General features: G+C 44.5%; 1 protein-coding gene across 1 annotated transcript in view; it reads right to left on the bottom strand.

Moving 5' to 3' along the window:
- The window catches only part of iqgap3 (IQ motif containing GTPase activating protein 3), a 50,443-nt gene that overhangs the window by 15,408 nt on the left and 12,937 nt on the right, over positions 1-22,098 (bottom strand). Inside the window, exons 12-29 of the mRNA XM_056243700.1 lie at positions 21,589-21,752; positions 20,328-20,488; positions 19,310-19,425; positions 19,053-19,216; positions 17,593-17,683; positions 16,204-16,371; positions 15,131-15,273; positions 13,922-14,092; positions 11,400-11,483; positions 10,735-10,806; positions 10,582-10,651; positions 9,747-9,955; positions 9,362-9,514; positions 8,975-9,138; positions 6,288-6,512; positions 5,673-5,813; positions 4,874-4,958; positions 3,888-4,120 (exon numbers count right to left, since the gene is read on the bottom strand). Coding sequence (XP_056099675.1) covers positions 3,888-4,120; positions 4,874-4,958; positions 5,673-5,813; positions 6,288-6,512; positions 8,975-9,138; positions 9,362-9,514; positions 9,747-9,955; positions 10,582-10,651; positions 10,735-10,806; positions 11,400-11,483; positions 13,922-14,092; positions 15,131-15,273; positions 16,204-16,371; positions 17,593-17,683; positions 19,053-19,216; positions 19,310-19,425; positions 20,328-20,488; positions 21,589-21,752 — 2,614 coding nt within the window. The remainder of the gene's footprint in view (positions 1-3,887; positions 4,121-4,873; positions 4,959-5,672; positions 5,814-6,287; positions 6,513-8,974; positions 9,139-9,361; positions 9,515-9,746; positions 9,956-10,581; positions 10,652-10,734; positions 10,807-11,399; positions 11,484-13,921; positions 14,093-15,130; positions 15,274-16,203; positions 16,372-17,592; positions 17,684-19,052; positions 19,217-19,309; positions 19,426-20,327; positions 20,489-21,588; positions 21,753-22,098) is intronic.

Genomic DNA, 22,098 nt, shown 5'->3' with positions numbered 1-22,098 from the left:
CCGAGAGATCAGAGAGGAAGCGTGCAGAGAACCGAGAGGTGAGACGGGAAGCGTGCAGAGAACCGAGAGGTGAGACGGGAAGCGTGCAGAGAACCGAGAGGTGAGACGGGAAGCGTGCAGAGAACCGAGAGGTGAGACGGGATGCGTGCAGAGAACCGAGAGGTGAGACGGGAAGCGTGCAGAGAACCGAGAGGTGAGACGGGAAGCGTGCAGAGAACCGAGAGGTGAGACGGGAAGCGTGCAGAGAACCGAGAGGTGAGACGGGAAGCGTGCAGAGAACCGAGAGGTAAGACGGGATGCGTGCACAGAGCCGAGAGGTAAGACGGGAAGCGTGTAGAGAACCGAGAGGTGAGACGGGATGCGTGCACAGAGCCGAGAGGTAAGACGGGAAGCGTGTAGAGAACCGAGAGGTGAGACGGGAAGCGTGTAGAGAACCGAGAGGTGAGACGGGATGCGTGCACAGAGCCGAGAGGTAAGACGGGAAGCGTGCAGAGAACCGAAAGGTGAGACGGGAAGCGTGCAGAGAACCGAGAGGTAAGACGGGAAGCGTGCAGAGAACCGAGAGGTGAGACGGGAAGCGTGCAGAGAACCGAGAGGTGAGACGGGATGCGTGCACAGAGCCGAGAGGTAAGACGGGAAGCGTGCAGAGAACCGAGAGGTAAGACGGGAAGCGTGCAGAGAACCGAAAGGTGAGACGGGAAGCGTGCAGAGAACCGAGAGGTGAGACGGGAAGCGTGCAGAGAACCGAGAGGTGAGACGGGAAGCGTGCAGAGAACCGAGAGGTGAGACGGGAAGCGTGCAGAGAACCGAGAGGTGAGACGGGAAGCGTGCAGAGAACCGAGAGGTGAGACGGGAAGCGTGCAGAGAACCGAGAGGTGAGACGGGAAGCGTGCAGAGAACCGAGAGGTGAGACGGGAAGCGTGCAGAGAACCGAGAGGTGAGACGGGAAGCGTGCAGAGAACCGAGAGGTGAGACGGGAAGCGTGCAGAGAACCGAGAGGTGAGACGGGAAGCGTGCAGAGAACCGAGAGGTGAGACGGGAAGCGTGCAGAGAACCGAGAGCTGAGACGGGAAGCGTGCAGAGAACCGAGAGGTGAGACGGGAAGCGTGCAGAGAACCGAGAGGTGAGACGGGAAGCGTGCAGAGAACCGAGAGGTGAGACGGGAAGCGTGCAGAGAACCGAGAGGTGAGACGGGAAGCGTGCAGAGAACCGAGAGGTGAGACGGGAAGCGTGCAGAGAACCGAGAGGTGAGACGGGAAGCGTGCAGAGAACCGAGAGGTGAGACGGGAAGCGTGCAGAGAACCGAGAGGTGAGACGGGAAGCGTGCAGAGAACCGAGAGGTGAGACGGGAAGCGTGCAGAGAACCGAGAGGTGAGACGGGAAGCGTGCAGAGAACCGAGAGGTGAGACGGGAAGCGTGCAGAGAACCGAGAGGTGAGACGGGAAGCGTGCAGAGAACCGAGAGGTGAGACGGGAAGCGTGCAGAGAACCGAGAGATCAGAGAGGAAGCGTGCAGAGAACCGAGAGGTGAGACGGGAAGCGTGCAGAGAACCGAGAGGTGAGACGGGAAGCGTGCACAGAACCGAGAGGTGAGACGGGAAGCGTGCAGAGAACCGAGAGGTGAGACGGGAAGCGTGCAGAGAACCGAGAGGTGAGACGGGAAGCGTGCAGAGAACCGAGAGGTGAGACGGGAAGCGTGCAGAGAACCGAGAGGTGAGACGGGAAGCGTGCAGAGAACCGAGAGGTGAGACGGGAAGCGTGCAGAGAACCGAGAGGTAAGACGGGAAGCGTGCAGAGAACCGAGAGATCAGAGAGGAAGCGTGCAGAGAACCGAGAGGTGAGACGGGAAGCATGTAGAGAACTGAGAGATCAGAGAGGAAGCGTGTAGAGAACCGAGAGGTAAGACGGGAAGCGTGCAGAGAACCGAGAGGTGAGACGGGAAGCGTGCACAGAACCGAGAGGTGAGACGGGAAGCGTGCACAGAACCGAGAGGTGAGACGGGAAGCGTGCACAGAACCGAGAGGTGAGACGGGAAGCGTGCAGAGAACCGAGAGGTGAGACGGGAAGCATGTAGAGAACTGAGAGATCAGAGAGGAAGCGTGCAGAGAACCGAGAGGTGAGACGGGAAGCGTGCAGAGAACCGAGAGGTGAGACGGGAAGCGTGCACAGAACCGAGAGGTGAGACGGGAAGCGTGCACAGAACCGAGAGGTGAGACGGGAAGCGTGCACAGAACCGAGAGGTGAGACGGGAAGCGTGCAGAGAACCGAGAGGTGAGACGGGAAGCGTGCACAGAACCGAGAGGTGAGACGGGAAGCGTGCACAGAACCGAGAGGTGAGACGGGAAGCGTGCAGAGAACCGAGAGGTGAGACGGGAAGCGTGCACAGAACCGAGAGGTGAGACGGGAAGCGTGCACAGAACCGAGAGGTGAGACGGGAAGCGTGCACAGAACCGAGAGGTGAGACGGGAAGCGTGCAGAGAACCGAGAGGTGAGACGGGAAGCGTGCACAGAACCGAGAGGTGAGACGGGAAGCGTGCACAGAACCGAGAGGTGAGACGGGAAGCGTGCACAGAACCGAGAGGTGAGACGGGAAGCGTGCAGAGAACCGAGAGGTGAGACGGGAAGCGTGCACAGAACCGAGAGGTGAGACGGGAAGCGTGCACAGAACCGAGAGGTGAGACGGGAAGCGTGCACAGAACCGAGAGGTGAGACGGGAAGCGTGCAGAGAACCGAGAGGTGAGACGGGAAGTGTTTGTAGAGAACCTGAAGCGTGCGTACATGTGATGTACTGGTTGAGCGCGTGCGTGCGTGCGTGTGTGTGATGTACTGGTTTGCATGTGTGTGTGATGTCCTGGTTGAGAGCGTGCGTGCGTGTGTGTGATGTCCTGGTTGAGAGCGTGCGTGCGTGTGTGTGATGTACTGGTTGAGAGCGTGCGTGCGTGTGTGTGATGTACTGGTTGAGTGCGTGTGTGTGTGTGTGATGTCCTGGTTGAGAGCGTGCGTGCGTGTGTGTGATGTACTGGTTGAGTGCGTGTGTGTGTGTGTGATGTACTGGTTGAGTGCGTGTGTGTGTGTGTGATGTACTGGTTGAGTGCGTGTGTGTGTGTGTGATGTACTGGTTGAGAGCGTGCGTGCGTGTGTGTGATGTACTGGTTGAGTGCGTGTGTGTGTGTGTGATGTACTGGTTGAGTGCGTGTGTGTGTGTGTGATGTACTGGTTGAGTGCGTGTGTGTGTGTGTGATGTACTGGTTGAGTGCGTGCGTGCGTGTGTGTGATGTACTGGTTTGCATGTGTGTGTGATGTCCTGGTTGAGAGCGTGCGTGCGTGTGTGTGATGTACTGGTTGAGAGCGTGCGTGCGTGTGTGTGATGTACTGGTTGAGAGCGTGCGTGCGTGTGTGTGATGTACTGGTTGAGTGCGTGTGTGTGTGTGTGATGTACTGGTTGAGTGCGTGCGTGCGTGTGTGTGATGTACTGGTTTGCATGTGTGTGTGATGTCCTGGTTGAGAGCGTGCGTGCGTGTGTGTGATGTCCTGGTTGAGAGCGTGCGTGCGTGTGTGTGATGTACTGGTTGAGTGCGTGTGTGTGTGTGTGATGTCCTGGTTGAGAGCGTGCGTGCGTGTGTGTGATGTACTGGTTGAGTGCGTGTGTGTGTGTGATGTCCTGGTTGAGAGCGTGCACTCACCTGAAGCGTGCGTGCGTGTGTGTGATGTACTGGTTGAGTGCGTGTGTGTGAAGTACTGGTTGCGTGTGTGTGTGTGATGTCCTGGTTGCGTGTGTGTGTGATGTCCTGGTTGAGAGCGTGCGTGTGTGTGTGTGATGTACTGGTTGAGTGCGTGTGTGTGTGTGCGTGTGGGTGTGTGATGTCCTGGTTGAGAGCGTGCACTCACCTGAAGCGTGCGTGCGTGTGTGTGATGTACTGGTTGAGAGCGCGCAGGTGTGCCGAGTCCCCGCTGAAGTGTTTGAGCGCTGCGCTGTGCTGAAGGATGCGAGCGATGGAACCCAGAGTCCGGCGCTGACCCGGCAGAAGAGCAGAACCGGCGCCGAACTCCACAACATCAAACCCGTCAGGAGCCACGACAGCAGGGTTCATGTAGCGATAGTAGATGAGGTTACCCACGATCTGATCACACACACACACACACACACACACACACACACACACACACACACACACACACACACACACACACACACACACACACACACACACACACACACACACACACACACACACACACACACACACACACACACACACACACACACACACACACACACACACACACACACACACACACACACACACACACACACACACACACACACACACACACACACACGTCCAGACTAGACTTTAGACTTAAAAATGAAGTCAACATCATTACCCTGCCAAAGAAACGCCCACTTTTATATGTATATATAGTCAAAAATGTATATATTTTTATCTTTAAGAATTTTTTTTATAAATACATATTTATATATTTTTATAAAAATAAATATAAAGACTTTATGTAGAAAATGTTTTTAATAAAAATTATAAATGTATTGTGTGTGTGTGTGTGTATATATATATATATATATATATATATATATACACACACATACACAAAACTATATTATATTTGTTTTTAGTAATTAATGTTAATTTTTTTAGAAATACACTATATATATATATAATAAATTCATATTTTATAAATTTCTTTACTAAACATCTTAAAACTTTATATTAAAAAATATATATATAAACACACATAATACATATTTTATGATCAAAAGCATTTATTTGTAGAAATTATTTATTTGTTAAAAAAAAAATTTGTATATATATATTATATATATATGAATATGATAATCTGAGGTTTGAGAAATGTACCTTGTACAGCTCGTCCTCACTGGCCTGAGGAAACTTCTCCTGCAGGGCGTCTCTCAAAACTTTAGCAGTGTAGCGCAAACCGTACCTGGTTAAGACACACACACATATTTAAGATATAAAATAAGCCCTGAAAACACAAAATTTGAGAAAAAATCTAACTTTTTTATCATCTAATATTCAGTCCCATCAACAATTCACAGAACCTTTGTCACAAAATTTCCTGCAACTTTTTTTTTTTTACTGTGGTAATATTTGGGCCATTTTTTCAAACCCATCAATAATCTGTATGAAATAATTAGTAACAGTAAGAATATAAATTACCTGTAATTTTTTTGTGCATAATTACTGAAATCGATTGTGGTCAGTTTGCATTAATTCTTTGCAGGTAATATATTTATTCTAACGGTCACAAACACTAATTCTAAATATAGGAGGGACTGAATATAGTGACCAAACTGTTATTAATCACAACCACAAAAATATTAAGCAGTAAAACTCTTTTTAACATTGATAATAATAAGAACCATTACTAATAATTGAGCATCACATCATCATATTAGAGTGATTTCTGAAGCATCATGTGACACTGAAGACTGGAGTAATGATGCTGAAAATTCAGCTTTGATCACAGGAATAAATTACACTTTACTGTATATTCACATAAAAAACAGCTGATTTAAATCATAATAATATTTCACAATTTTTACAGCATTTTTGATCAGATAAACAGCTTTTGTGAGCAGAAACATCTCTAACTTCAGCCCAGCAGTGTGTATGTGTGTAGGCATGACACACTTACGGTAGTTTGTGTGTGTTGCTGGTGATGGCGTGTAACACGCGCTCTGTGAGGTTCTTCAGGTTCGTGATGGAGATGTTTAACCTCTGCTGGACCTCCGAGTGACTCAAGGCCTCCTCCACGCTCACCTCATACGGTAAACAACTGAAACACACACACACGGCGATGTTCATCTCAGAATTCAATTCAATTCACATTTATTTGTATAGCGCATTTCACAATACACATCATTTCAAAGCAGCTTTACAGAAAGAGCACGAGTCCACATTACGGTGTACAGTGATCTGTTATCAGAGGAAACTGTCCAAGTTATGCATTTCAGAAACGTACATATACAAAATCACAGTTAGTGAAAAATATATTAATTTAAACAATGTAATAATTATAGGATCTCATAATAACTGAGTATCTCGTTCAGGAATGTGTTCTTATAGCATTCTCACGGACCTCTTCCGTTGATTGCAATTCGCAAACCTCACCACTAGATGCCGCTAAAACTTACACACTGCACCTTTAAAAACTACTCAAAAATATCATGTGTAATCTTGTCACCATCATTTTTTCTAAGTAAGTAGCACATAAGATTTTTTACAGTGTTCCTATAGCATTGTCACGGACCTCTTCTGGCCGGTCTGGCTCTCGGTCTGGTTGACCCAGCTCTTGTAGATCTCCACGGGGTCGGTTCGGATGTTGAGGGCCCGGTCCTGCAGAACTTCTCGGATCGCTGGACCCAAGACGTCCTTCAGCGCATTCTGGCCGCGAGCGTGGCGGTAGAAACTCACCAGCATCTTGATGACGGTGGGGTTTCCAGTGACCACTTCTTGCGGACGGTCCACCTTCACACTGCATAGAGTCCAGCGCTGTCATTCGTGCACCAGTTAACATGTTTGACTGATTCAATTAATGACTGATGAAAATACATCAATTTCAATGCAATCAAATTCACCAAAGGAATGATTAATGTGATGCTCGCTTATTTGGATTTTTATCTGGCACACGTGTATTAAAGTGCCCCTATTCTGCTGTTTTAAAGGTTGCTAATGTTGTTTTGGAGTCTCCTACAACAGATTCTCATGCATCCAAGATCAAAAACACTGTAATGTCCTCATAATCTCCACTGCAGCGTCAGCTCTTTCCTCTTTCCTTAGATCAAGGATTCAGTCTCTCTAAGCTCCGCCTCTCTGAGAGCTGCTCTGCTGTGATTGGTCAGACATCAAACACTCATTAGCATATCTGACTCTCAGCTCTTGATCTCAGTGATACGAACAGTGACGATGGCGTGGGTTTCACCGTATCAATCTCAGAAAACAGCGTCTCCTCGACACGAGCACGAACCAAACTCAGATCCACTAGTGTTTGAGGGCGGGGCTAAGAGATGCTGTTCAGCCAATCAAGACAAGAGGCTGGCATTATGCAAAATTGTTACATTGTTACATAGATTTGAAACAGGAAGTGAGACTGGAATTACTGACGACTCGTTTCAGCAGTTCAGAATCACTTCTTTTAGAAGACAAAAAAGGAAAAACATGAAAAGATGAACAGCTTGAGTCTATTTGAATAAAAGTGTGGCAAATGCATACAATTATTTAATGACACTTTTTAAATAAGTGATTCTTATACATATTAAATTACATTATGCAAATTAGTTACAAACCTATGTAGGTTCGAACAGGAAGTGAGACACAAACAGCTAAATTACACACTACATGAAAGGTAATATCCACAAAAGCATTATGGGAAACTTAGTGGTGCACGATATATCGGCCGATATGGTCAATTTTTTACACATCGGTATCGTTCCGATGTGAACAGGCCGATAATCATTCCTGTGAATTTGACGTGTGTAGATGTGATTGTGGGGGCGGGGATGTTTGTTTTTGCACGAGCGCAACAAAAAAAATCTATCTAGCCAGGGTTCCAGACTGCGACCAAATTGGCCACATATGCGACCATTTTTTGAGAATGTGCGAGTTAAAATGTTATGTGGTCGTATTTGTGCGAGTGGACGCTTGAGCAACAGAACGCCGTTGTATCAGCTGCTGCAGTCCGTAACTTATGTTCAAAATGAACGAGTAGGCTACATCATGAATCCATTTTCCAAACCGTGTTTTTGACTTATTCTGAATCACTACGGTACGCCTATAATAAGTGTTTATATTCGGACTATTTTATCCCGGGGTCGACTCGGCTGCGGAGTAGCCCAGTGCCTGCGTGACTCGCCATAGACATTAACGGAGAGCAGTTCCGTCTACAATGTTCTTCCGCAAGACACGTGCAGTTTATTTATTGACGAACGTAGACGTCACGCGCATTGCACACTGATGGTGAAACGCGCCAATTATGAATTCACGAATTAAGGCATATAAAAATGATAAAAATGGTCTCACGAAACACAGAGCCCCTTCCTCCTACGTCTTTTCAGCGGTTATATTTTCCTCTGTCGAGCGATTACTCTCATGATCGCTCGACAGAGGAAAAGGAAATTATTATAAAATGCAGAAGGAGTGTGAGATTTCTGCTTTTAGTTACAACTATAAACTTTGATAACGAAAAATCTGTATCAGTTTATTATAATACTCTAATCTTTTAAAATGTAATGCATACATTTGAATGTTTAATGATTTTTAAAAGATAGAAAGATGATAATAGACAGATTAGCACCAGTGCAACCAGTGGAAAAGTTAGTCTGGAGCCCTGCTAGCGATGAAATGTTTTCTATCTTGTGCGATGTCCTAAACTGCCTGGATAATCACACAACGTGTGCCGTGGTCCGACACGTCCGATTCGCAAACTAATGACTCCTTTGAACCGATTCACTTTAATGAATGGTTAAAACAACTGATCTGTCACTGAACTCAAGAGACATAAATCAGAAACACTTTACAATAAGGTTCCATTTATTAAAGTCTAGTAACTACATTAGTTAACATTCTATTAATATTAGTTTCTATACGGATTTACTCCATGACAAAACCACCCCAGTCATTCTAGAATGATTCATTCTTTCCAAATAGAGCTATTCAAGTCATCTGATGAAATTATTTTTATATCGCAATATATATCGCAGAAAAATAAAATATTGCAATGTCATTTTTTACCAATATCGTGCAGCCCTAATCCTCGCTATGTGTTTTGATACAGAGATATCGACATCGGTAAATATCGGCATTGACCATAACAGCAATTTTAATATCGGTTATCGGTATCGACCACAATTTTCACATCGGTGCATCACTAGGGAAACTTTAACTCATGAGCAGAGTGTGTGTGTGTGTGTGAGAGTGTGTGTGTGTGTGTGTTCGTACCTGATCTCGTGGCGTAGCGCGGCAGTGAAGAGTTGCAGCAGAAGGAAAGCCTCCCTGCAGTCGGAGCCGTAGTTGAAGAGAGTGAAGATCACCGTCTCCATGAAGCTGGTGCTTTTATTCTGAGGCATCAGAAAGATCAGCTGAGCCAGATACAGCGGCTGGGTCTACACACACACAGAGAGAAAGAGAGAGAGAGAGAAAGAGAGAGACAGTGAGTGTGTGAGCGAGTGTGAGAACATGTGTGTGTCAGTGAGTGAGTGTGTGTGTGTGTGTGTGTGTGTGTGTGAAAGAGTGAGTGTGTGTGTGTGAGAGAGAGTGAGTGTGTGTGTGTGTGTGTGAGAGTGAGTGTGAGTGTGTGTGTGAGAGAGTGAGTGTGTGTGAGTGTACCTGCAGCAGGTAGAACAGGTGCTGATAGGCCTCAAGTTGGTCTCTCTTCTCTTTACTGAGGGCTTTCAGGCCCTTGTGTTTGTCCAGAGCCATCATGTCACTCAACTGCTCCTTATTCTTCTTAGTGAGCTTCTTACAGTGAGACACCACCTCCTACAGACAGACAGAGAGACAATCAGACAGACATACAGTCGAGAGAGAGAGAGAGAGAGAGAGAGAGAGAGAGAGAGAGAGAGAGAGAGAGAGAGAGAGAGAGAGAGAGAGAGAGAGAGAGAGAGAGAGAGAGAGAGAGAGAGAGAGAGAGAGAGAGAGAGAGAGAGAGAGAGAGAGAGAGAGAGAGAGAGAGAGATTAACAGAGCCACCGTGTATCCGCTGGTTGTCTGACCTGCAGCGTGACCCGGTTCCGGACCAGCAGGCCGATCTTCAGGTCCATGAGGTCCAGGTCGTGCTCCTGCTGCCTGTTGGCCCGGATGGAGCGCACCACCTCCTCCCTGAGCCTCAGCAGCTCCGCCTCCTGACGGATGTCAGCGTCTCCACACTCCAGCAGGTGCGCGAACTTACACACCACCGACAGCGGCGGCGCGCTCGAGTGAACTGGACATCACACACACACGGGTCACAACACATTACAGGCACAAACAGGGTTAGAAATTAACTTTTTTTAAATTTAACTAAAACTTTAAGTTAACAGCCATTCAGAACTTCTACTAGCCAAAAAAAGAAAAGAAATTAACCAGATTAACTATATATATAGCCATCTCCTCCTTCCTCCTCATCACCAAACATGTGTTTTAGGAGCACAGATCAATACAGGACAAAGAACATCAGAATAAATGAGGATGTTGGAAAATAACAATGTCTTTTCTGTAAACCAAATGTTTTTAATCTCCGCTATTGCTTCAGTGCAAACGAACAAGCGCTGTTATATGTGGCGCAGTGACGAGTGTGTTCAGGTTAGCAGATATGAGCCGATTCTACGCTGTGTTTAATATATCATGATGACTCACGAGTATTTGCGCTGAATCTGCACAGATGTGTCTTACTCGAACTTCTCCAGCAAAGTGAGTAAACATAATGAGTAACACACCGACTTAGCTCGTGATTTGACAGCGTTCCTCGCCACAGCTGATTTATACCCGCATTTGGCGAGTGTTAGTTTCAAACCCTGCTCACAAACGTTTGAACCGTATTATCAAATATTGTGATTGTCAGTGACTGACCGAGTAAGCGATACTCCTCGCGGGCTCTGCTGGCTCTGAAGAACGCCTGGATCCGGATTATAGCTCCAACCTGACAGATAAATAAACACACAGATGAACACACACACACACACACACACACATCATGATGCCGGACGCAGGCGTGACCCTCACATGTCTCCTGAAGTAAGCGAGCCGGGCGAGATAGTTCCTGCGGGCGAGCCACATCTTCACTGCGGCCTGGATCTGAGAGCGCAGAGAGTCACACGTGAGACACACACACACACACACACACACACTAGGGCTGTCACTTTTGTGAAAAAATCCTGTTCGATTTCAGACATAAGTGTTCATTGAATCGATTTTCCATGTGTAAAGACGTTTCCATTTTCATCACCAAATACAGGCAAATCCACGGACACCTAACAGGCGTTAGGACGAGCGTAAAGAGGTGCTTGAGACGCACAAGTCAGCAATATTCCTGATGATTTATTGGCGTGAAGTTTCGTGCACAATGACAAATTTCAAACAAATTTCGCCAGCGTAGGCGACTGTAGCCCGTAGCCCGAATCTGTATGCATGAGACTGTCTGAATAGCGGCAGAATTCACATTTTTGTTGTAAAAAGAGACACATTATGCAGAAGTATTATGCTGTTATGTGTGTGTGTGTGTGTGTCAGAGCCTACAGTGTCTGTGTGATCCGAGAGAAGGAAGGCCGTTTAAACCGATTCCCTATTTTCGTTTTCGATACTTGTGTTGGCTGGTCCAATCGATTGTGCAATCGATTTTCGAACGTAAAGTGACAGCCCTAACACACACACACACACACGCGCTTTACCTTGAGGACGGCTCTCCAGTTCTGGTACAGATACTGCAGTCTGCGCCGGTATTCCCTCTGCTGTCTGTATCTCCTCCAGTGAGACTGATGACACACATTCAGCACTGGATCATGAATCATTAGCGGTGCGACGATATATCAGAAATGAGACACCATGAGACCCCATGTATCGTGCATTGTTCACCCAAAAGGAAAGATTCGATTTAATTTGGCATCAAATATGGTGAACCAGGAAAGTTTGAGCTAAAGTTTCACACATTTGAGCTAACTAATTATTATTAATCAATTAAAACTAAATTTCATTACTTAAAACTTTTTTTAATGTATGTAAAAAGTCAATAAAAAAGACAATTCTAAAGTTCTCACAATTTTTCAGACTATATAATGATTGCCAGAACAATTAAAATACACAACACAAGGGGGATCATAGAAATTTAAAAATAAATAAATAGTTTTTATGAATTACAGGTCCTTCTCAAAAAATTAGTATCTAGTGATAAAGTTCATTATTTTCCATAATGTAATGATAAAAATTAAACTTTCATATATTTTAGATTCATTGCACACCAACTGAAATATTTCAGGTCTTTTATTGTTTTAATACTGATGATTTTGGCATACAGCTCATGAAAACCAAAAATTCCTGTCTCAAAAAATTAGCATATTTCATCCGACCAATAAAAGAAGTGTTTTAATACAACAACAAAAAAGTCAACCTTCAAATAATTATGTTCAGTTATGCACTCAATAGTCAATACTTGGTGGGGAATCCTTTTGCAGAAATGACTGCTTCAATGCGGCGTGGCATGGAGGCAATCAGCCTGTGGCACTGCTGAGGTGTTATGGAGGCCCAGGATGCTTCGATAGCGGCCTTAAGTTCATCCAGAGTGTTGGGTCTTGCGTCTCTCAACTTTCTCTTCACAATATCCCACAGATTCTCTATAGGGGTCAGGTCAGGAGAGTTGGCAGGCCAATTGAGCACAGTAATACCATGGTCAGTAAACCATTTACCAGTGGTTTTGGCACTGTGAGCAGGTGCCAGGTCGTGCTGAAAAATGAAATCTTCATCTCCATAAAGCTTTTCAGCAGATGGAAGCATGAAGTGCTCCAAAATCTCCTGATAGCTAGCTGCATTGACCCTGCCCTTGATAAAACACAGTGCACCAACACCAGCAGCTGACATGGCACCCCAGACCATCACTGACTGTGGGTACTTGACACTGGACTTCAGGCATTTTGGCATTTCCTTCTCCCCAGTCTTCCTCCAGACTCTGGCACCTTGATTTCCGAATGACATGCAAAACTGAGCAACAGTCCAGTGCTGCTTCTCTGTAGCCCAGGTCAGGCGCTTCTGCCGCTGTTTCTGGTTCAAAAGTGGCTTGACCTGGGGAATGCGGCACCTGTAGCCCATGTCCTGCACACGCCTGTGCACGGTGGCTCTGGATGTTTCTACTCCAGACTCAGTCCACTGCTTCCACAGTTCCCCCAAGGTCTGGAATCGGTCCTTCTCCACAATCTTCCTCAGGGTCCGGTCACCTCTTCTCGTTGTGCAGCGTTTTTTGCCACACTTTTTCCTTCCCACTGAGGTGCCTTGATACAGCACTTTGGGAACAGCCTATTTGTTCAGAAATTTCTTTCTTTCTTACCCTCTTGCTTGAGGGTGTCAATGATGGCCTTCTGGACAGCAGTCAGGTCGGCAGTCTTACCCATGATTGCGGTTTTGAGTAATGAAACAGGCTGGGAGTTTTTAAAAGCCTTAGGAATCTTTTGCAGGTGTTTAGAGTTAATTAGTTGATTCAGATGATTAGGTTAATAGCTCGTTTAGAGACCATTTTCATGATATGCTAATTTTTTGAGACAGGAATTTTGGGTTTTCATGAGCTGTATGCCAAAATCATCAGTATTAAAACAATAAAAGACCTGAAATATTTCAGTTGGTGTGCAATGAATCTAAAATATATGAAAGTTTAATTTTTATCATTACATTATGGAAAATAATGAACTTTATCACAATATGCTAATTTTTTGAGAAGGACCTGTAAATTAATTATGCTTTTTAATTATGAAAATATTATTAAACCATTAAAATGGAATCCAGAAAACCCGAAATAGAGGGGAAAAAATTTTATTTGATTTAGCCGTAAACATGTAATTTTTGTCAAACTTTTAATAAATTGTTGTTAAATTGTTCAAGTTTCATAATGTCAATTAATTAGACACATAATATAATATATAACATAAAATCTATAACCACATATTTTGTGATGTAAACTTCAACCACAAAACTCCTTGAAGCCATTAAAAAAATGTGTGTGTATTCATGGTTTAAGTGCGACAGAAGTCCTGGGGTCAATTCTTTCAAAAATAAAAATACGGGGTCAAAATGACCCGAGGGAAGGATGAGGGTTACATCAGTCTAGTCTACTCATCAAGTCTAAAGGTGTAGATTTGCACAGTCCCGTGAGCAGCATGTTGAGGTGCTGGGTCAGGTTGTTGAGGTGCTGGGGTCAGGTGAGTCTCACCTGTATGGTGATGACGGCAGGAATGTGTGTGTTGAGGAAGTGCCGGCGCTCGGCTAGCTTCTGTCGCAGCAGAAACCCTCGCATGCGCGCCTGCATCCGCTGCACCAGCGCCTCACTGGCCTTCCACTGCACATCTCTGCTGTGGGCCGAGGTCACACGACTGCACACCGCCTGCAGACACACACACACACACACACACCTCACTGTGAGCTCTGGGGTGTGTTTCCTGTATAACGCTGTAACTCGCGGCTTCACTGTCACAGTACGATGCGTCGTTGAAGAAATCAACTATAGTCACGACTGTTTCCCGAAACCGTATTGGGCTCTAGTCAGTGGAAAAACAAACAGGTTCTGAGAAGGTTAGTTGAACCAACTCCAGTTCCGAACAAGTTCTTTTTGGTGGAAACGAGGTATCTGAGGCCCACACAGAAGATGATGAAGAGGTGAATAAAGGTTGTTTTTTTTGGCACAAAAAGTATTCTCGTCGCTTGATGAACTTAAGGTTGAGCCACTGTCGTCACTCAGACTATTTTAAAGATGTTTTACTAACTTTTCTTGGCCGGCAGGTTTAAATTACAATAGAAGCCTATGGAGGAGTGAGACAGCTCTCAGATTTAATAAAAAATATCTTTATTTCTGTTCTGAAGATGAAGGAAAGTCTTACGGGGTTGAACAACATGAGGGAGAGTAATTACTGACAGAATTTACATTTTTGGGTGAACTATCCCTTTAAGTCTACACCAAAAAGATATAGTAAAGGAGTCTTGTAATATGTTTTCCTCAGGTCCATCACAGAGAACTCATGTACAGAATATTTGTCTGTATTCTAAAGAAAAGACACAGATTGCTCTGAATGTCAGCTTGCTTATTTGTCTCAGATAATGATCAACTGAGTCCACATGTCATGCAATCTAGAAACTCTGCTTCTAACCGCAGGTCGAGATCTGTCGCTCAAACACACACACCTCTGCGATGCTGTCGCTCACACACACTCCTCTGCGAAGCTGTTTGCGGATGTTCATTGGAACGATGGTTTCGGGAAACAGTGACTCGTTGAACTGAGAACCTAACCCTAACCCTAACCCTGAACTGATGATAACGACAGAACTGGCGACCATAGTTGGCTAATGATGCTTTCGGGAAACGCACTCCTGCTTGTTTACTCTGGCAAATTCAGCATGTTTCACAGGTGTTTTGTGCGCATCTCACTTGTATGTCCTCGTGCGTCAGGAAGACGCTGTTCTGGACGAAGCCCTGAGGTCTTTCCCAGCTGCCCTCCAGTTTCTGCAGGTGGAAGAAGTAAGAGCTGCGGTCCGGCAGTTTAGTCCTGATCCACGCGCTTCTGTTATCACCTGCACAACACACAAACTCACACTTAAAGCTGCAGTGTGTGATATTTAGCGGCATCTAGTGGTGAGGTTGTGAATTGCACCCAACAGAAGTTATGGTGGCCGACAGGAAGTGATGTCGTCGTCTGAGACAGCAGAGAGTAGGCAAAGCAATAAGGTTCTTTACAAAGATAAATTAAGAAATTAGGTTTACTTTATTATTCAGTAAAACGATATGTTATTGCGAATATTATTGTTACTTGTTCATCATTGTGTCTGTTTTATTCGCTGACTTGAGCAGCTTCTTTACACGAGGAACAACACAGTGACGAAACGCGTGTGTCCGTTCAGGGCCACCGTAGAAACATGTGGATGTAAGCGGACCCGCAGTGTGTGTAGAGAGAAATGCTCATATGAAGGTAATAAAAACACAACGATTCATTATGTCAGCTCTTTATTCACCACTGAAAACACCACTGAAAACATAGATATGTATATGATATTGCACTTCTGCCTACAGATCCTCCTAAATATTAAATCGGTGTAAATCTTCTCCGGTTCATACTCAAGTTCAGAAGCGAGTAAAAACGAACACGAACTTTATAGTAGAAACTGAGGCTGAAATAGAAAGTGACACTGACTGTTATTCATGTTTAATATTGTAAAGCTGCTGCTTTAAAGCGATCTATAACGTGTCTGAATAGCAGAGCTGACGCAAACATCCACATCACTATAATCAGATGCTTTCTCAGTTTTATGGGGTTTTTTTTGTTGTTATTGAGAGGAAATATTTACATATTCATCTAAATGTGGCAGGCGTCGGGATGTTCGTTAACAGTATTTCACTGCAAAGGCATATCAAACTTCTTTTACTTCAAAGAGAAGAATAAAACAACTTCGCCGTGAGAATAGAGGCCTTGGACGCTCGTGTTTGTGTGTGTGTGTGAGACTGACCCTCCTGTGTTTTGGCCCTCAGCAGGGCGCTCAGCTCCGTCTGGTACCCGTCAGCACATTCGGACACGACGCTCCTCAGCGCCACCTCTGGCAGACGCAGCACTCGCACCGTCTGAGACGCTCGGCCCTCTTTAACAGCCTGATTCACTGCGGCCAGACCCAGACACACTACACACACACACACACACACACAGCAACAGGGGACATTTGAGTCCTTGTGAGGACCATTTTCCTGAAAGTAATGATAAACTCTTAAGGCTTGTTCACACTAAGACGATAACAATATTTGAGTCCACACCAACGAACGATACCGGTCTGTCTACTCGCGCGCTGCGGTTTCTAAGTGTGTTCAACATCACTGAACATGTTTTTGCTGTTCTTGTTGCATTTACAGGCTTTAACCAGCAGATGTCCTCAGCATGTTGTGTTTCGAGTGAAGCTAGTGTAATGAGCTAATAATCTAACAGAGAATTTAGCTGACGTGGTCAATATAGTGGAATAAAAACAACTTTTAACTTCAAAGTCAAAGGCGGATTTTTCTGGACCTCGCCGATTAACTTCTCCACAACTGCCCTTTTAAATGCGCGAGCCCTTAAATTAGCATGCTTTCTGATTGGCTGTCAGTGTTTTATCGTTCAACAGCTGGGGAAAAAAAATCGTTTAGAAAGTGATCCAACTATATTGTTTCTCTATATCGTTATTGTTATAGCTGTGGTGTGAACTCTGCTATTCTTTAGACTATATCGTTATCGTCCTTGGTGTGAACGGGCCTTTACAATGTAAAGCTGTAGGGCATATAACAAATATAACTCAAGGCAAGACACTCCAGGTGAATATGGCAAAACAATTTAACTAATACTTCCCCACTTTACGGATTACATTAGGAATGGCAAACATGTGTTGCATAGTAAGTATCATTAAATATGCACTCATTTGCATAAATTCATAGGACATTGGATAAAGCCAGGTTTGAGATTCTTGTTTGACAAAGGTTTTTTCAGAGTGGATTCTGAATTTCATATCACTCCATAAATCAGAAAATACTGTCAAAAGACAGGAATAAATATATTTTCACCATGTTTTTAGGGGTAACATGATATTTGAACAAACCTTAAGTTTATAGATATGAATAAAACTGTAAAGTCTGGTGTGTGTGAAGCTGCTGAAGTGGAGATTTATAACTCAAACTCACCGCCTTTAAAGATCTACAGAAGTAAATATATCAAGTGCAATAAAATAAACACTTAAATAGTCTGAATGAAGACATGTTATGGAAGCAAAATGGGCCCAAAAAATGTTTTTGCCTGCAGTGTCTTGCCTTAATCTACCAGAAACCCTTGCAGTTACATGTGCATCAAGCGTATCGTGTGGTTGTGTGCGTCCACTCACTCTTCAGTGCTTTCTGAGTGTCCTGATTGGCCAGTCTCACACCTTCCTGAATGTCAGCCAACCAGAGCTCAGCTCCAGGGTCACGGCTCACCTGCACACACAGGACACGAGCGTTTCATCAGGACTCACAGTAGGGGCTTTCGCACCGGAGAGTTCTAGGAACGAGCTCCGGGACGGTTCCCCGAGAGCTAATGGTCCCTTAGGAAGGTTCTCCTGGTTGCGTTCGCAGCGCCTGCAGGAACTCTGAAGTGGCGTGACACACGCTTGTTGTTGAGACTTATTTTGGCGGCGCTGAGAACGGCTCACATTCTCCTGTTCATTAGTGTACGATCTGTCTAACAGTCCCGTCGAATACGCTATTAGCTAGAACTGTAATACACTGAAAGTAGACAGTAATAAAGTTGTTAGCGTATGGCGTGTGTTGATGCCCAGTGTTACGGAGCAGAAATACATCATCATGTTTCTCTCGGTCTCCTCAGTGTAAAGCTCAAGAGCTCCATCTATCACTGTTTTACATGTTCGTAGAGTTAGTTTGTGGAGTAAATATATAGGCTATAATCTGTGTGTTTACACAGCCGGTTTAATAATGGCGGGTGCTGGTGTTTCGCGTGCGTTCGGCCAATCAGAGAACACTAACGTTACTGTAGTTCCTATAGCGCTAGTTTAGACCGACACTAAAATAGTTCCCAGTTCCTGCGGTGCGAACGCGCCAAACTCCGGGAGCTTCCGCCAATAGTTGTCGGAGCGATGAGAAGGTTCCTCGGTGCGAAAGCCTCTACTATAGAGTCAGACTGTGACCTTAGAACAGGGTTCGTACAGACACTGAAAAATGAAATTCCAGGACTTTCAAAGCACTACTTTTTTGGTTTTCAAGGATGACAATCAGAGTTCTCACTTATCTAACAGTATCTATCCTTCAAATTCTAAAAAAGGTAAACAAATAAATAAAAATAAACTTAAAAAATAATGGTACTAATAAAGTGCAGCACATGAAATGACTGGTTATTTTAACCATTGAAAGGATACTATAACAAACTTATCACTTCCCTTCTTCAAACAAAAAGAAATTCTCTCATGAATATGATAATTTTTCTCCTGTAGAATGAAAGCTGTATCATATACTTGGATATTTATATGAGCAATAACACACTCATAGCCATGTGAAATGCCTCTATCTATATCAGGCAGGCTGCAGCGTTGCTTTTGCATGAAAATATGGTTTTATCTATAAAATTAAACACTAATTACACATATTTTGTCTTTTCATTTCATATATATGGGTTATATATGGCTAATATATATAAAGACTTAAATTTCAAAAACTCAAATTCAAGCACTTTAAGCACCTTGTATGAACCCTGTTAGAATCAGGTCTAATCCAATTTAATGCATTTAAAGGAAGATGAACTATGGAGGAAGTGTGCAGTGAGACCCAGTGACTGATGGACGCATCACCACACCTCTGCCTTGTGTCGTTTGGCTCGGGTCAGCAGGTCATGGTAGCGTGTGGCGTTGAGCTGAAACACGTCCTCCAGGCCACCGGAGGGCAGCATCAGCGCCGAGAGCGTCTTCTGAGGATCACTGCGACTCAGAGTCTGGTTGATCAGACCGATGGTGAGAATCTCTGTGGAGATCAACAACCACACCATCAATTACTAATGCTGCAAACTAATTATTATAACCAGAGCCACTCTAAGAAGATTTGTGGTCGACTGACGTTCATGTTCCTCGTGAGCGGTAGTGTTGACGGTGTTCAGTCCCGTCTGCAGGTCGTTCCAGGTGAGAAGAGCTTTACCTGCCCTCCTCTTCTGCTCACACAGCTCCTCGAAATACCTGAACACAGTTATTACGCCAGATAGTAACCCTGGAAAGCCTGACATGAAAACATATCCCATGCAAAATCTAAAACTAAAAACCCTGCATGCATTTTTTTGTGGATTATATTTGATCCATCCGGCTTTTATCACTCATAGTCTGACATACTGAGAATATTGAGCTCAGTTTTATTCAGAGCAAAAATATGGAGTCTGATGAAGATTCTGATATTTATATGAAATGCTGATGATTTTAATGTAAACCAATGACATCTTTATAACAGTATAACAGATACTGACATAAAATGCATATTAATATCAATATCTGCCAATAATATGTCTTAGTAAGATGTTTAAAAGCTTAGTTTTATGATCTGTAGTTTTTAAAACATAATGCAAAACACTGATGATAGAGGGAAGAACAGATAAACCTTCCTCAAAAGCCTGATGATCATATTTGATACTCATGATTTTTATAATAAATGGTGATGATGATGATCAAGTAAAGCTGCTTCAGTCCAGCTGAAATATTACTAACAATATGAAAGTTATTCCTTGATAAAATCAGAGCAGATTTGACACAGAAAGACTCGTGAAGCTCGAGCTGAAGGAGGACGCTTGTACAATTAAACTAAAAGACTTTTACTGGATAAAAGAGTGAAAACGATCAATCAGAGACGGAAGGAAAATTGTCAATTCATCATTTAGAGCCTTAGAAATTCACGTATCAAACATGTTAGCGATTATACCACACAAAACACAGTTTTACTCTCTTAACTGTCAGCCTTTTGATTTAATATGATTATTTAAATAAAAGCAGACAAATAAAATCTAGATCCAATCAGAGTTTGAAATGATAAGTAAGATGTCCATATATATATATATATTCATAGAGTGTGTGTCATGAGTGACCGGTCAGACCTCTGAATCAGGCCGTCATCGATGTCAGCGAGTCCAGCCGCAGGACTGACTAGCGTAGCGCTGAACGCACCGAAGTCTTTCACCTCCACAGCCTGATTGACCAGAGCAACCGCTGACAGCATCTCCACCGCGACGAACAACTCCTCCTGCTGCAGCGAACCCTGAAACAACATCACAGCTGTACCTTAGGGGACATTACAAGATAAAATCACTTTATAATAACATCTCATCGTTTCAGTGTAACATTTTAATATCTCATCGTTTCAGTGTAACAATTTAACATGTCATCGTTTAAGTTTCAGTGTAACATTTTAACATCTCATCGTTTAAGTTTCAGTGTAACATTTTAACATCTCATCGTTTAAGTTTGGAAGGAGGTTAACCCAGGGTTTGGAAGGAGGGTTAACCCAGGGTTTGGAAGGAGGGTTAACCCAGGGTTTGGAAGGAGGGTTAACCCAGGGTTTGGAAGGAGGTTAACCCAGGGTTTAGGAGGAGGGTTAACCCAGGGTTTGGAAGGAGGGTTAACCCAGGGTTTGGAAGGAGGGTTAACCCAGGGTTTGGAAGGAGGGTTAACCCAGGGTTTAGGAGGAGGTTAACCCAGGGTTTAGGAGGAGGTTAACCCAGGGTTTGGAAGGAGGGTTAACCCAGGGTTTGGAAGGAGGTTAACCCAAGCTTTGGAAGGAGGCTTAACCCAGGGTTTGGAAGGAGGCTTAACCCAGGGTTTGGAAGGAGGCTTAATCCAGGGTTTGGAAGGAGGCTTAATCCAGGGTTTGGAAGGAGGCTTAACCCAGGGTTTGGAAGGAGGCTTAACCCAGGGTTTGGAAGGAGGCTTAACCCAGGGTTTGGAAGGAGGCTTAACCCAGGGTTTGGAAGGAGGCTTAGCCCAGGGTTTGGAAGGAGGCTTAGCCCAGGGTTTGGAAGGAGGCTTAGCCCAGGGTTTGGAAGGAGGCTTAGCCCAGGGTTTGGAAGGAGGCTTAGCCCAGGGTTTGGAAGGAGGCTTAGCCCAGGGTTTGGAAGGAGGCTTAGCCCAGGGTTTGGAAGGAGGCTTAGCCCAGGGTTTGGAAGGAGGTTAGCCCAGGGTTTGGAAGGAGGGTTAGCCCAGGGTTTGGAAGGAGGGTTAGCCCAGGGTTTGGAAGGAGGTTAACCCAGGGTTTGGAAGGAGATTAGCCCAGGGTTTGGAAGGAGGTTAACCCAGGGTTTGGAAGGAGGTTAACCCAGGGTTTGGAAGGAGGTTAACCCAGGGTTAGGCGGTGTGTGTTACCTGTGGACACTGGTGCTGCAGGGGTGCCAGCTCTCTCTGGTAAAGCTCTGCAGCGAACGGATAGACGTCTGGCAGATGAGCATCTGGGTTCATTAGTGCCCGAACCGTCTGACGAGCTTCTCCACGCTGCACGGCCTCATTTATTTTACTCACCGCCTGTTGAACTGCACAAACACACACACACACAAACCTTATTGTACATGAAACAGCATTTATTTGATTTTAAAAAAAATATATATATTACAAATGTCCTTACTGCCACAAACTAATCAAACTAATGTGTCCTTGCTGAATAAAAGTATTAGTTTCTTTAAAAAAAAAAAAACTTTTAAACGGTAGTACATGTATTATTGTTTACAAAAAGGCTGCTTTTAAAGGCATGATCCGATTTCATTAAAAATATCTTCAATTGTGGTCAAAAGATGAAGGAATTGATGACAGAATTGGGTGAACCATCCCTCAAACACCAAAAATTAACTCTACCAAAGCACTACACATGCTGCTAATTAG

Source organism: Rhinichthys klamathensis, unplaced genomic scaffold (assembly GCF_029890125.1).
Source record: "Rhinichthys klamathensis goyatoka isolate OS25496 unplaced genomic scaffold, OSU_Roscu_1.1 h1tg000828l_1, whole genome shotgun sequence".
In the NCBI taxonomy this organism is placed as follows: domain Eukaryota; kingdom Metazoa; phylum Chordata; class Actinopteri; order Cypriniformes; family Leuciscidae; genus Rhinichthys; species Rhinichthys klamathensis.
This window is presented reverse-complemented; position numbering and strand designations above follow the sequence as displayed.